This window comes from Trichechus manatus, unplaced genomic scaffold (assembly GCF_000243295.1).
Source record: "Trichechus manatus latirostris isolate Lorelei unplaced genomic scaffold, TriManLat1.0 scaffold00024, whole genome shotgun sequence".
Classification (NCBI taxonomy): domain Eukaryota; kingdom Metazoa; phylum Chordata; class Mammalia; order Sirenia; family Trichechidae; genus Trichechus; species Trichechus manatus.
Window position 1 is genome coordinate 809,981 of NW_004443960.1, and position 15,409 is coordinate 825,389.

At 62.4% G+C, this 15,409-nt stretch overlaps 1 protein-coding gene across 1 annotated transcript; it reads left to right on the forward strand.

Moving 5' to 3' along the window:
• Window positions 1–8,742: 8,742 nt before the first annotated feature.
• Window positions 8,743–9,849, forward strand: SSTR5 (somatostatin receptor 5). The gene has a single exon (XM_023728343.1). The coding sequence runs from the start codon at window positions 8,743–8,745 to the stop codon at window positions 9,847–9,849; it is 1,107 nt and encodes a 368-aa protein (XP_023584111.1).
• The last annotated feature ends 5,560 nt before the right edge of the window (window positions 9,850–15,409 follow it).

A 15,409-nucleotide genomic window follows, 5' to 3' on the forward strand; every position in this document is an offset into this window, starting at 1 on the left:
CAGGGCAGTGGAACTGTTCTGCAGGATGCTGAGACGGTGGACACACGTTACGCCTTTGTCAAAACCCACCTCACTGAACGATCCTAGAGAACCCCAATGTAAACCACAGACTCTGGTTAACAGTGATGTACCAGTACTGAGTCACCAACTGTAACCACACCAGGAGTGAGCCCCAATGTAAACCATGCACTTCAGTTAACAACGATGTGTCCGCGTCAGGTCACCACGTGTAACAGGTGTCCCACAGGCAGGCGGGATGTTCCTAGTAGGAGGAGATCCAGCGTGCAGGGGAGGGTGTGTGTGGGAACCCTGTACTTCTGTTCAAATTTTCTGTAAATCTAAAACTGCTCTAAAAGAGAAAGTCTATTAATTAAAAAAATAAAATAAAAAGGATGAAGGATGGATCCTGGCCACGGAGGGCGAGGCTGGTATCCCGCAGACATCTGTACAGCGTGGCGCTGTGCTGTGGAGGGCCTGCGGGCCCCCTCCCCGAGGGCTCCATCCCAGCGTCCCATCTCTTCCCCTGGTGCGGCCTCTTAAAGGCAGTGGCTGTATGCCCCCCAAACCTGTCTTGTTTCCAGAATGTTCCATCTTGCTGTTGCCCCGTCGAACCCCACAACGTCTCTCTGGCAGTCAGCACGGTCAGTCAGCTGGGACTGGCTGCCGAGCTTGTTAAGTCCACTGGACTGAGGGCATTTTTTTTTTTTTTTTTTTTTGCAGGGGGGCGGCTGGGGAAGGGGCACCAACTCTCGTGTCAGCCGAGGGGTTCTGGGTGAAGCAGATGAACTCAGCCCGGGCCCCGGGATGAAGGGACAGCGGGTCCCCGCTCTGGAAGCCTGGCAGCCAAGCTGAGTTGTGGCAAACATGAAGCCGGAAGCTCCGCCCTCTCTCTCAGTCCTGGCCAAGCTGCCATCTTGCATCGAGGGGATGGTCACCCCCAGCCCAGGGTCTCCCTCCCGAGCCCATCGGGCGTGAACGGAGTGGGCACCGGTGGGGCAGTGACTTCATAATTCCCCCCCCTACGGTGTGAGGGACACGGAGTGCGGGAAGGCGGCAGGGTGTGGGTGACTTCACGGGGCTAAAGGCCGTGCTGTGGCTGTGGTTCTGTGGCACCAGGCCCCCCAGACAGACCGTGCATTAGCTGTGTTAACCCGTCGAGGGCAGTGAGCAAACAGGCAGGCACGGCAGCCTGTTTGGGGACGACCAGAGCCACAGAGTTAGTCCTGTTTTCAGTGGAAAATAGGACTCCCAAGAGGGAACCCTGCCCGAGGCTGCACCTTCGCGCCCTGACCTACCCCCACGTGGGCTGGGATGGCTGCTGGGTGGGAAGCCCTGGCTCTGCGGGGGAGGTCCAGTGGCCCCAGCTCTGAGGGGGCCCGGAGGGGCCACTGCGTAGGGCCATGGAGGAGAGAGTGGGGCTCCGCAGCCCTTCTTGAGCAGATTACAGAGGTGAGGAAAGGCAGAGGCGAGTTCTAACTCCCCCGGGACCTTTTAAACAGAACAATATCAGGTTTCTGGCTTGTCTCCAGCTCCAGAGCGCCACCATGAATGAGGCATGAAGGGGCCGTCGCAGAGCTGGTAGTGGCCTTCACGGTGATTTCCTGAGCACGGAGGCCCCCAGTAACCTCGAGTGTCCGACACCATGGCCGCTGGGGCCGTACACTCCACGGGAGGTGGGAAGAGTCCTCAGGCCCAGGCTGCCCGACACCCCTCACCGTGCATGTGGTCCAGACGCACCCCCGCTGGTCTTAACTTTTAGAGATTCTCCCAGCTGTCCCTTCACTTGTCTCTCCGAGCCAAATGGGCATGTGGGGGACTCCAGGCAGGCAGGCAGGGCCTGGGACAGGCCGGCAGGCAGGGGCCAGGGCTGGGGCAGGGAGCGAGGGGGCTCTCCCTCTGGCAGGTCACAGACAGGGCAGGGGGCCTGGATGAGTTGGTGGGAAGGGGCCGAGGGAGATCACAGGTTTGCAACGACCCACCCCAGGGTGGCTAACGCACAGGACAGCCTGTCCTGGCCTCCAGGCAGCAGGGTGGGCCCAGGGGTACCGGGCTTGGCTAGAGCTGAGTCTGAGGTGTGACCAGGCAGGGGTGGCCTGGGAAGCTGCATTTTAACATCTCCCTGCCCCCCGTGACCCTGATGCCCCCGATGCCTGACACCACTGCATGAGGGTCAGGCCGGCCACCCCAGTCTTCTTTAGGGGCTCAGGGCCCTGCAGAAGGTGCTGTCCTTAACCCTCTTCGGGCTGCCTCTTTCTGTCTGGACCTTGGCCTGGGGGGCCTGGGGGGCCTGCCCTTTGCTCCAGGTAGACTGGGGGTCCCCTCTACTGGCCAGGCCTCATTCAGGATGCCCTGCTGGAATCACAGTGCTCAAGACCACCGCCTCCTCCCACCACCATCACTGACATGTCTACCCGCCCCCAACCACAGGGCACCTGCCACACTCAGGAGGGAGGGGTGGGTGGTTTCGCTGCTCCTGCTGGGAGGCTGGTGGTGGGGTCATGGTGGTCAGGCAGGCGGTGACTGGCTCAGCCTCACCAGCAGGAGGCCCCCTCCTCTGGCCTCCTCTCCCCATGGCCCTGATGCCCCCCACCAGGGAGGCGAGTCACCACCAGGGTTTATTAGGAACCCGCTGTGCATGAGGCCTGGGGACAAAGCAGAGAGCTCTTGGCTGGGTCTGCAGGGTGCCTCATCCACGTCCACACATCCTGCAGCCAGGGTGGCTGGAGGAACTCAAGTGTGTGAGACAGCCAAGGAAGGCTTCCTGGAGGAGGGGGCATTTGAGTTTCTGGAGAAGGGGTGGGTGCACCAGGTGGGGGCACAGCGGGGGCAGAGGCTCCATGGCTGGAGAACAGAGTGTGCCACATGCCGTTCTCGCCACCCCCGGTCCCCGCCCTCCTGGGGACCTTCTTGGGGACACAGACAGGAGGCCCGGGTGTTTCCAGGTGAGCCGGAGTCAGCCTCTGCAGGCGTCTGAATAATCATGGAGGCCTGAGCACGGTGGCCAAGCTTCCTCCGGGCGGGGTGGCAAGGGGGTGATGTGGGGGAGGGGACACAGGCTTCACGTTCTGCAGCTGCTGGCCTCAGCCTCCAGAAACGGGGCCACAGGCCACATGGAGTCACAGCTCACTCAGCACCCTGGGGCAGGGGTCCCGTCAAGAGGGGTCTGGGATTGTCCGTGGGGGATCTGGCTGGCCAGCCCAGTTGCCATGGTCCCCGACAGCAATCTTCCCCTGCTGTGCCGGGCGAGACCTCTGCAGTGTCCCCAGGAGGGCCTCACCCGGCCTGATCCTCCACGGCGCAGTGGCCCCCTCGCCACCCCAATTCTTTCCCTGACAGTTTCCTCGGTTTTCACTTATGTCTCTGGTTTACCATCTCTCTGTACGCACTGAGCTCAGGGAACCAGGCTCTTGTCCATTTGTTCACAACTCCATCCCTCTAGTGGAGAGCAGGCTTGGCCCCGGGGATCTCCAGCTTTGTGGGAAGCTGCTGTACCAGCAACAGGCCACCCAGCGGGATGTGTGACAGCGCTGGTTTCTTTTCTCGTCCAGCACAGCCACCCACTGCCACCACTCATGGGGCCATCTGGGCCTCGGCGTGACACGTCTGCCTGCAGGCAATGGTCCCTGCAGGCCCCAGGACATCAGCCTCCTCTAGGGAGGCAGTGCCCTCATCAGGCAATGGTCCCTGCAGGCCCCAGGACATCAGCCTCCTCTAGGGAGGCAGTGCCCTCATCAGGCAATGGTCCCTGCAGGCCCCAGGACATCAGCCTCCTCTAGGGAGGCAGTGCCCTCATCAGGCAATGGTCCCTGCAGGCCCCAGGACATCAGCCTCCTCTAGGGAGGCAGTGCCCTCATCAGGCAATGGTCCCTGCAGGCCCCAGGACATCAGCCTCCTCTAGGGAGGCAATGCCCTCACGGCTGGGCGGCAGTTGGCCCTCCGAGGCCAGCGGGACCCGTGGGGGAGCGGGGAGGCTGGTGAGGAGGGCTGCACTCTGGGGGAGGGGGCGTTTTCCACTTTCTGACTCCATTTTCCCTGGAGCTGGGTGTCTGGCCTCATGCCAGGCGGGGCAGGTGTCCACAGTGAGGGGTCTGTGCAGCCCTTGGAGGGCTGGGGACATGAGGAGATGGGGGTGGGGATATCTGGTGACTCCCTGAGCACATCCCTAAGTCTGGCTGGGGGGCTGTCTGCATCAGAGCCAGCCCAGCCCCCAGAATAGACCCATCTCCACCTCTCAGAAACGGCACAAGCTGGGTGCCCGCTCCCCTCCAGTGCCCCCTGAGACTCTCTTGCAGAGACACGGTGGTGCTAGCAGTGGGTGGCCACGATCCAAATCCTGGGGGTGTCAGAGACCTACTCCCAAAGCAGCCCAAGGTGCCCGGGGAAGGCCTGGCTTCCACCGTGTGCCCCTCCCAGTGTGCAGGGACCCCTCAGGCTGGGCGGGAATGGTGGGGGGCCCTGGCTCAGCCCTTCTACGAGGAGTCCGCACCCCTGCTGTGCCCTCGCCCCTGCAGTGGACACCCTGAGCCCCAGGCCGGGGTCCAGCGTGCGGTGCAGCCTTGGAGAAGGGGGCTCTGCCTATGTGGCTGTCTCTGCTGCCGCGGGCAGCTCGTGACCGGGACTCGCCGCGAGCCCCCTCGCACCCCGCCCCCTCGGACTCAGTGTTCCCGCCCCGACCCACTCGCCCCGCCCCCACTCGCCCCTCCCCGCGCCGCCGCCTCCCCGCGGCTCCAGCGCCCCAGGAGCGCAGCGCGGACATCGGCTCTGGGGACAGGGCCGCTGCCGCCCAGGTAAGCCTGCCGCCTTCAGCCCTCTTTCCTACCCCTGGTCTCCCCCGCCCTCGCCCGGACCCCGCGAGCCTCTCCTCCGGTGGTCTCGACCCCTGCTGCCCGGTGTCCCTCCCCCTCGGTCCCCTCAGCAACCTCGGTCGCTCCAGACCCTCCCATTTCACTTCCCGGTCCCCCCGGCCCCCGACCCTGGTATCCGCTGGCCTCTGGACCCCGGGCTCCCTCTGCGCCCGGGTCGGGGGAGGAAGCTGCTGGGGGACGCCCGCTCTGCCAGCCGCACACCCCGCCCCCCTCCCGGCCTCCCCTCGGTGGGCGCCGCAGAGGGGCTCACCCCCGGGGCTGGGAGAGGGGGCGGTGCGGCTGGGGGAACCAGAGCTCCGAGCGAGCAGGGGGGCCCTCGGAGCGGAGCGTTGGGGAGAGGGCTGAGGGCGCGGCGGGGCGGGGGTCGGCGATCAGGTCCAAAGGGGCGGCGGGTCCGCAGAGTCAGGCCAGCTCCGACCGGCTGCAGGCGCGCACAGACTGGGGGTTCTGGCTGTCCCCTCTCTGGCACCAGCAGCCTCCCTGCCCTCTGGGAACAGAGGCGCGTCTCCCAGATTTGGGAGTTGTTCTGTGGGAGCTCTCCGCCGTCAGGATACCGGCCCCTCCCCGGTACCTAACACACAGCCCTCCCACATTCACCCCCGTGCAGTGTCCCGTGTACCCCCCTACTCGCCTGCCTGCTCTGCTGTCGCGGCCTGCCAGCGGCCTGGGGCCTTTGAGAAGGGCGAGGCCCCATCGCCCCTTGCCCAAAGTTGAGCCGCTTGGAGGGAGGGAGCTGCTGAGTCTCTTGTGAGAAGCTCAGACCCCTGGGGCTGCAACTGGGGGACCTCTTGGTCAATCACTCTGAAGACAGTGATTCAACGTTAACTCCAGGCTCCTGGAGACTGTGTAGTGAAGTGGGCGCGTGCCCAGGGCTGAGACTCTGAAGGGGCTCTGCCCTTTCCACCCCCCAAGCCATGCCAGCCCACCTGACTCAGTGCCCCTCCTGGGAAGGGACGTTGCCCCGCCACAGGCTGCCTGAGGGAGTGGGAGCGTGTGGGGAGGGGAGGCAGGGGGCTGCCACTTGTTGCCTGTCAGCCAGGCCTCCCTCCTCTGGGGCTTCCTGGGACCACCCCACCTAGGCCAGACACCCCCGGGGTGGGGAGCTGCCGCCATCCCCGCCCTCCGCAGCAGAGGAAGGGGGCTCAGGAAGCTTGTCGGTTGTCACTATGGCTGGGGAGGCCGGACGGGATGGGGCCCTTGAGCCATACCAGAGAGTGTCCTCTTAGCCTCTGCTGTCCCCATGGCTGGCCCTGCCTTGCATAGCTCAGGGGCAGACCTGACTCTAGAAACTCGGGGCCTCCCTGAGCTGTGGGGTCCGCAGCTAGGCTGTGGGGTTCACAGAGCCATTATTAAGCACTCACTGTGTGCAAGTGCTGCCCACGGCGTTCTGCACACCTAAGCTTACTCCACCTGCTCAGGAGCTTGGCAGCTAGGAGGGGCTGTCAGTTACTGGAACCAGGACGCAGAGAGAAGGGACTTAACCAAGATCACGTGACCAGTGTGTGGGTGGGGGCCGGGTCTGTTCCCTGAGCCATGCAGTGGGCGGGCAAGAGGCTGGCAGGCTCGTCCCTTCAAGTGGGGGAGCCCTACCGTTGGCGCATGGTGGGTTTCACGGATCTCTCTCCACTGATGCCCCCCCACCCCGATTTGGCCCAGGGGAAAGGGCCGGTGAGCAATTTTCCCGAGTGTGTGATTTCTGTGACTAAGAAGATTGCCGCTTCTGAATAATGGTTTTTGTGGAATTATGTTCCGACAGGCAGGCCCTGCGCTTACGGCCTGGTTTTGTTCTTCACCACAGTCTAGCCTGGGAGTTGGGGTGTTTACAGGGATGGCAGAGCCGGGGGCCTGGCAACCTGCTCAGCTGGCTCTGAGTCCTGGGGTGCTGGGAGCGGCCTCCGAGGAGCCCCGAGCAGCCCAGAACTTCACATATGAAGATAAGGCATTGATTTGATTTAAATCAAACACGCATTCATCGCTGCACGCCCCAGGAACCCGGCGCCTGCATCAGAGGTTGTCTGAGCCTGCTTGCCCCCTCCTCTCTCCCTAGGAAGCTGCCCCAGGTCTCCTTAGGTCCCACCTGGGATGGGCCGAAACCCCTTTCTAGGGTGTTTTTGGGAGAAGGTCTCAGTCCACAGGACTCTGGAGCTGGGCGTGGGTCCTTCTCACCGGGACACCCTCAGAGCCCATTTGCCTCCAGGCCACCCCTGCCCTTCTAGAGCTTCATCTCCCTCCGCAGCCCAGAGGCGCTTTAACAGTTATTTTAAGCTTGTTTTTCTCTTTAAAGTGTGTGAGGGGCCCTTTGCGCCAAGCCCTGGACCTAGCTCCCTGCCCACACGGTCCTCCTGGGCGCCTGCGCTGGATGGACATGGTGTATCTAACCACCCACCCCCAGCTGGGTGCATCACTGGCCGAATTGGCTGGGTAACTGGGGGCTCCAGCCAAGCCCCACCTCTCTCCCCGGGCTGAGGAAGGGCCGCCAGAATAGGAGAGCCCAGAGAGGTGCAGAGGGGACCCTCGGTTTTGTCTCCAAACAGGCACCATCCCAAATCATCACCTCGACCTACTTTTTAATAGGGTTTTTGCCCCACACCTTACAATGGGTCACGGCATACCAAGCAAGGGGGTTTGACACCTGGGAGGCCCAAATTCAGCAAAACAAAGACTCTGTCTGTCTGTTCGCCTCCATGCTGGTGAGCATAGCTCCGCGGTAGGGGGTGGGGGGAAGTCTAGGTTGACAGCCATTCTTCCTCAGTGGTTTGCGCCGAGACACACTGGCCCCTGGTGTTTTCTTGCTGATGGACACATGTCATAATCATCACTTCTTACGGGTTTTCTGTCTTTTCTCTTTGGTGAGTATTCGTTGGGATTTTCTCCTTGAAGCTAAGCAAGTTGAGAATGGTTTTATTTTTACTTTCTCATAGTCCTCTTGTACTTCTTACCCCTGCCCCGTGTTCCTGGGGATCCTTCAGCCCCTTTTCCAATTCACCGACTCTCTCTTCAACTGCTTCCACACTAGGGTTGATCCTGACTCGTGTGTCTTTTGCCCAAATGGCTGTGTTTTTTCACACCCAAGATTTGTTATTTTAAAAATAGACGCCTGTTCATTTTTCTTCTTATCAGAAGTCAAATTTATTTCATTGCATTTTTATCCATGCCTTATTTAAGCATCTTAAACATGTTTGGACACATTTTCAGTATCCTTATTATTTTTATTTCATCTGAAATGTACCCACCGATCCACCTTCCTCCATGTGAACTAGTCACGTATGCAAAGACCCTTTTCACAAATAAGGGCACATTCTGAGGTTCTAGCGTGGATGCTGCTCGCCAGGGGACCTGGGGCCCGGCATCTTAGCCAAAGGAAGGCCCACCACCCTCCTCATGGTTCCAAAAGGGTCCCCTGGAGGTGGCCAAGTGAGTAGGGGGCAGAGCTGCACTTCTGGCTTGGATCAACTGGGCTGCAAGGGGCGTTCTGTACACGGTGACATCTCCTTCTGTCCTGCTCACCTCTCCCCCGTGGGGTCCTGGGAAGGTGCTCCTTACCTGTGAGGCAGGGGTAGTGAGGCCTCCCGCCAGGGTCCTTGGGGCCTCAGCAAGATGGAGAGGGCCACGTCCAAGCACGGCAGCGTCCTGGGGTGGAGGCAGTATGCACAGACATCTGGGCTCAGGGGCCACCCAACCCACTGCCCCCGTGACAGCCGCTCTGCTCCTTCCTCCTGGTTTGTTTTCCAAACAATTTGCTTAATGTGAATACGGAAGAGATGAACATGACTAATTGTGTTTACCCTCCACTGCCGACGGCCGGAATGAGGAGGAGCCCCACCGCTCGGCCCCACTAATCGCTCTCCCCTCCTCCCCGCAGACGCCAGCCACCGCTATGGAGCCTCTGTTCCCCACGGCCTCCACCCTTGGGCCGGCCACCTGGAACGCCTCCCCCGCAGCCCCCGGGGGTGGCGCAAACGGAACTCTGGCTGGGCCAGTGGGCTCCCCGGGGGCCCAGGCGGTCCTCATCCCTGTGCTCTACCTGCTGGTGTGTGCTGTGGGGCTGGGTGGCAACACGCTGGTCATCTACGTGGTGCTGCGCTACGCCAAGATGAAGACGGTCACCAACATCTACATCCTCAACCTGGCCGTGGCCGACGTCCTGTTCATGCTGGGGCTGCCCTTCCTGGCCACACAGAACGCCGTGTCCTACTGGCCCTTTGGCTCGCTGCTGTGCCGGGTGGTCATGACGCTGGACGGCGTCAACCAGTTCACCAGCATCTTCTGTCTGACCGTCATGAGTGTCGACCGCTACCTGGCCGTGGTGCACCCCGTCCGCTCCACCAAGTGGCGCCGGCCGCGCGTCGCCAAGCTCACCAGTGCCGCCGTGTGGACCTTCTCGCTGCTCATGTCGCTGCCCCTGGTGGTCTTTGCTGACATCCAGGAGGGCTGGGACACCTGCAACCTCAGCTGGCCGGAGCCCGTGGGGCTCTGGGGTGCCGCCTTCATCATCTACACATCCGTGCTGGGCTTCTTCGGACCGCTGCTGGTCATCTGCTTGTGCTACTTGCTCATCGTGGTCAAGGTGAGGGCGGCGGGTGTGCGCGTGGGCTGCACGCGGCGGCGGCGGGCGGAGCGAAAGGTGACACGCATGGTGGTGGTGGTGGTGGTGGTGTTTGTGGGCTGCTGGCTGCCCTTCTTCACCGTCAACATCGTCAATCTGGCCTTCATCCTGCCCGAGGAGCCTGCCTCCGCCGGCGCCTACTTCTTCGTGGTCATCCTCTCCTACGCCAACAGCTGCGCAAACCCCATCCTCTACGGCTTCCTCTCTGACAACTTCCGGCAGAGCTTCCGGAAGGTTCTGTGCCTCCGAAAGGGCTACGGTGCGGAGGACGCAGATGTCACTGAGCCGAGGCCAGATAAGAGCAGCCGGCCGCAGGAGGCCTCGATGCCTGGGCGCAGCCCCCAGGCCAACGGGCACATGCAGACCAGCACCCTGTGAGAGCCTCGTGGGGGCAGGCGGGGCCCCCTGAGGGCAGAGGCCCTCTGAGACGCGGGGGTGGCCAGGTGCCTCCCGGTGGCCTGCAGGTGCGAACGCTCCCCAGTGACATCAGGACGACGGGGCTGTCCCGGCAAGGCCTCCGGTGGATGCTAAGCAGGGACCAGCTATTCTGTCCCTGCTGAAGTGGGCGTGCCGGGGGGCAGATTCCAGCTGTGGGGGATGCTGGAGTGGACTGTGATCGGCCAGGCAGAGGGCCCAGCAGAGTCCTGTGACATTCGGGCCATCCCTGCCCTCTGGGCCTGCCTCAGTCCCCACTGGTCCCCCCAGCCGGTGGAGTGACCCCTGGTGTGAGGTGGGCGAGTGTGCTCCACCCCATCAGCCTTGCTGGCGGCCGGGCCCCCTTTCTTTGTGCTGCTCCTCCAAGACATTAACGATGCCCCAAATCCACTGGGATCCCCTCAGGGGCTCAGGCCTCTTCTCCCCATGCAGCCTGTCTGCCCACAGATGCCCCAGGCCCAGGTGGCACCCCACTCACCTGATGGGGAGTTATGCTGACTTTTGGAGTCGGCAGGTGTGAAGTGAGCGAGTTGGACGCAGCCCCTGGGGCATTGAGGAGGGACCACGACGCCAGACCATCTCACCTGCCCATCTGCACCCGGCTCTTCCACCCTCCTGCTTGCTACCCACCTCTGATGCAGCATCTCCCTTCCTGGCCACAGCCTCTGTCCCAGAGTGAGGAAGAGTGAGGGATGGGCTGCGGGGTGCCGGCTGTGGGGGAGGTGGAGGTAGCCAAGGACAGAGGCTGAGGGACAGGGGTCCTGAGTCTCCTGGGGAGCCACGCCAGACATGCTGGGATTGATTTGGGGGCCCCAGAGGGCCTGCAGAGGGGCCCCTGGCTGCCTCTAGTCGTCTCTCAGGTCAGTGGCCCGTGAGGGCGCAGAAAGCCACAGTCTGCTTCTTGTGCTCAAAGGGCAAGGGTTCCAGCCGGGAAGGGCGCAGAAGAGAAAGACGCAAACAGCAGCAAGGGAGGGCGCTTCCCAACACAAACAGCAAACGGCAAACACTGGGAACCGCAGTGCTGCCTGCGAGGCGTGTGCAAAGGCCGGCCAAGGCCAGGCCCCAAGGAACTGTCCCCCAGCCTCAAGGCCTTCCCCCCACCTGCCAGAACACCAGCCCCTCCCGCCACCCCCAGGCAGGAACGACGTCCTGGGGAAGACCCTGCCCAGGCTCTTCTGGGTCCCCAGGACGTGACTGCAGGGGGTTCACTAGGCCCTGCGGCCGCTTCCACCAGCAGCAAGCCTGCGTGACCCCTCTCGGACTCCTCTGTCTGCCCAGAGCCGGGCTGGCTCCCAAGGAGGGCATGCAGAGGTGCAGCAAGCGGGATGGGCAGGCCTGGGGCTCTAGGCGCCGACCCCCAGATCCAGGCCAAGTGCTGGAAATGGAGTTTGATGACCCCGTGCTCCCGAATAAACTAGAGAGGTTTGACTGGTTCCCAAAGCAAACGTCATCCTTGGAGCCCAGAGAAGCCAGTGCAAACCAGAGCGAGTGGACCCCGTCCTCCGGGCCTCAGTGTCTGGCCCTCTGAGCCCTACCATCTGGCGTGAGGCCCTGCCCCCTCCCCACCCCAGCCTGAGCTGAGCTAAGACAAGGCTGGGGTGGGAGGCCAAATGCCACAAAGCGGGACATGACCTTCCCCTTTGGCAGGGCCTGGCTGGGATGGGTAACATGGTTATGAACAGTGAAGGGAAAGCGGGGATGAGGCTGAGAACGCAGGAGGCCGTCTGCAGGGTCTCTGTCCTGGGCTGCCATCATCTTGCTTCCTGGGGGTGGGCCTGCGGCTCCCGGGGCTGGGTAGGGATCTGGAGGATACAGGGAGACTTTGCTCCTCTCACGGCCCAGGTGGGGCATGGGGAGGGGGAGACTCATTTGGGGGCCTGCCTCTGGTCACTGTGTGTGGTGACCTCACGCCCCCCTCCCCATGAAGGGTCTGTGTTCCTGGCTTGGCCAGGGTCCCGGGCTGCATCTGCACCCTAGGAGCTGGGTACACACCCACCGTCACTGCCAGTGTCCCAGGAGGGTGCTCGGTGCCATTCAAGCCCACCTTGTCGTGCCCTCCACCCCGTCCTGCCCCTGCCCAGGATTTAGATGCCAAGTGCAACCGCGTGGAATGACTGAGCCAGCAGATGGCTCGGAAATCTCTCCTGATCAATTCTTCCCAATTGATTTGACATCACCAGCTTCCTCCCCAGGGCGGTGCCAACCAGTGTCCCCTCAAGGGGAGGACAGACACCAGCTGAGCTGGCCAGCTTCTGTGCCCACGTGTGTGTGAGTGTGTGTGAGTGTGTGGGTGAGTGTGAGTGTGTGTGTATATGTGTGTGAGAATGGGTGTGTGAGTGTGGGTGTGAGTGTGAGTATGGGTGGGTGGTTGTGTATGTGTGTGAGTATGTGTGAGTGTGTGTGAGTGTGGGTGGCAGCCTGTCCTCAGGGACGCAGGAGAGGCTCCCTTTGAAAAGGGTAGACTGAGGCAGGCCCCGGGGATGCGTGGTATGACTTAGCAGCTTAGCTTGAACATGCTCCTCAGGGGATGCTTTGGTCCTCCTAGAGGCGTCTGGGACCATCAGAAGAGACCCATGGAGGCCGTCTGGACCACACTCCAGCAGCCTCAGACAGGCCAGGAAGCGTCTGCCTGCCCATAACTGGCCGTGTGGCGGGGTCCCTCTCTGGTCATCTTCCTCAGCGAATCAGCTGGGACTCACCCCTGCCCAGCCCTCTCCACCTACCGGGTGCTCCCACCCCTTCCTCTCCCTCCTCCTCCCCTCGGGCGGCTCCCAGGACACCCAGGGGTCTTGAGGACTCTGTTCCCCTGGGCCAGCCCCCAGAGCCTGCAGGAACCCCCCCAGGGGAGGGGATGGCAGGCCACCGAAGGGCCACCTTTGCTGTGGGCAGCCAGCCCCACCCCCGCAGGGCTGGCAGGTGTGACCGTGGGTCTGGGGTGGCCGGAGGAGGGGTGTGGGCTCCCTGGGTCCCGCTGGGGCTCAGGCACTTGTACTAACAGGGCACCATGAGGAGTGGGGCAACAGAGCCCCCAGGAGAAGTCCCCCAGGACCAGGCAAGGGGCTCCTTCCCCCACAGCAGATGGCCCGCCTCTGCACACAGCCTCGTGGGCAGGGATTTTTCCATAAAAAGGTTTTTCCTCAGCACATTCCGATCTCTCTCAGACTGTGGGAGATGCCGGGAGCCTCTGTCCCCCACCCAGCCCATCGCCTCCCAGGAGATACCTCTTTACCCGCCTGCTGGGCCCCCGGGCACCTGTTCTCTCTGCCACACCTTCCTGGAGCCTCCAGAGCCCCTTCCCAGCCATCCACACCCCAGCCTCACAGCCCTGCCCGCTCCCCGCTATCCGCACCCCCCTCCACACTCCTGGTGACTCCCACTCTGGCTGAACGCACCCCCGCAGTGAGCCCAGACAGTGTCCCTAGGGGCTGGGCCACCTCCTCATGCTCCACACCACCCAAGCCTGGCAGACCCCTGAAGACAAGACACGCGTCTCCCCCTTGGTGAGCAAATGCTAAGGTGCCCTACTGTGTGCCCAGCATAGGCTGGAACTTGGGGACCCAGAATGGGATTGGAAGAGTGTTCCAGGTGGAGGGAATGGCGTATGCTAAGGCTCAGAGACAAAAAGGCATACTCCCTGCCTGGCCGTGGGGCGGAGTGATGGACGGGTGGGTAGGAGAGAGGCTCAGACGAAGACCCAGTACCCCAGCCCTGTGAGGAGGTGGCTTATCCCCAGGCGGCTGGATCTCCCAGCTCAAGGGAAGTGGATGGACACAGGGGGGCTGCACAGAGGCTGGTGAGGGACAATGGCCGGCCTGGGGGCGGGGGTGGCAAAGGGGCTGCAGAGTGGGCCCTGTGGGGGAGTGGGCCCTGGGGTGGGGGCAAGGGAGCATCAGCAGTAGCCTGGGTGCTGATCGGGGACGTGGAGGATGGAGCTATCGGGCTGACGGGCTGAAGGAGCCTGCGGAATTCCCAGAGCCTCCCGGCAGCCCCTAGTCCGGGTGCGAGCTGGGGACCTGCCGTCGTCAGTATGGACGGTCCCCGAAGACACCGACGCTGAGGATCGGGCAGCAAGCGGGGGCGTCGGGGCCCATGAGGAACGTCCTGGTAGGAGCTGGGGTCCTGCTCAGAGCGTGGACAGCTGATGCGCGCGGCGCAGGGATCCTGCTCCCTCCCAGAACCAAGCCCTGGGGGAGGGGGGCCTTCGGCGTCCTCCAGCAGGGCGGAGGTTGTGGGGGGCTAGGGAGGGCAAGGGTGGCTGCAGGGCCTGGGTTGGCTCCCAGCTGCAGGCTCTGGGGGAGCGGGCAAACATCCTTATGGGGTTGCGGCAGCGGCGCTGACCTACTTTGTGGCCTGGGGCTCAGATCAATGGGCTTTACAGGCCGCTCCGGCCTCTGATGGCCCCCCGCAGTGATGCTGCACAGGAATCTGGGTGAGGGGGCAGGAGGTGTCTGTGTGCCTGGCGGGTGGGTGACTGCGGTGGGGTGTTGTCATTCCCAGAATGAGGAAACTGAGGCCAGGCTGGCATGAGGGCTGCGGGCAGCTGTGTTCACAGCTCGAGCTGGAGGTTTCTTCTCTCAGCCCCCCTTCCCTGTCGGCAGGAGCAATGTGGGGTGCCCTCTCCCACCTACCTGCTGTTCCTCCCTCAGGTATCCCAGGATGGAGGGCAGGTGGGTGAGGGTGGGTGCATATCTGGGTGTCACAAGCCTGGGGGACATGGCCCTGCAAATGGCGTGGACAGATTTGGGCACATCCTGCAGGCGTCCTCATCAACCACAGCCCCCCCAGGTCCCACTCTGCAGTAAGGACGTTTAGTCCCCCACCTAGAGGGCTCTGTTCTGGGAGAAGGTGGGCCACATCTTCGGGAGCCCCGTGCTGCATCCACCAGCTATCCAGGCTCTGAGCAGGACCCCAACTCCTCCCGGGACGCTCCTCCGGGGCACTGCCCTCTCCCACCCCCTTGGGGAATCCGGGCCCAGTTCCCGCCACTCAGTGCCCGCTGTCTTGAGATGGAGATGTTAGCTTCACGAACTTGTGAAGGCCCCGCTGAACTGCGTGGTGTGCAGTGGCCAGTTTACATTCTATGAGTTGTACCTCAGTTAAAAAAGGGAACGTTTTTATTGGGATTCCACCAAACCTGTAAGTGAACAAGGGATGAATTGACTCCTCCGCAAGATTCAGTCTTCTCACCGAGAATATCACGTCTGTCCACGTGTCCAAGCGTTTCTTCCCAAGTGCTCTACCGGAGAGTCCCTAGGTGGGTGATGTCATCGGTGAATTCACTCAGCTGCTAACTGAAAGGCACTACAGAAGAAAGGCCTGGCAATCTGCTTCAGAAAAATCAGCCACTGAAAACCCTCTGGAGCCCAGTTCTACTCTGACACACACGGGATCACCAGGAGTTGGAGCTGACTCCACGGCAACTGGCTTTTTCCCTCCTTACCATGCTTATGCATTCCCAATTAAATCCAAGTGCAAACAGTTGGTGGGTTGAGGTTGCTGCTTT

Excerpts from the sequence above, each read along its gene's own strand:
- SSTR5 (XM_023728343.1), top strand. The coding sequence starts at position 8,743 with ATGGAGCCTCTGTTCCCCACGGCCTCCACCCTTGGGCCGGCCACCTGG.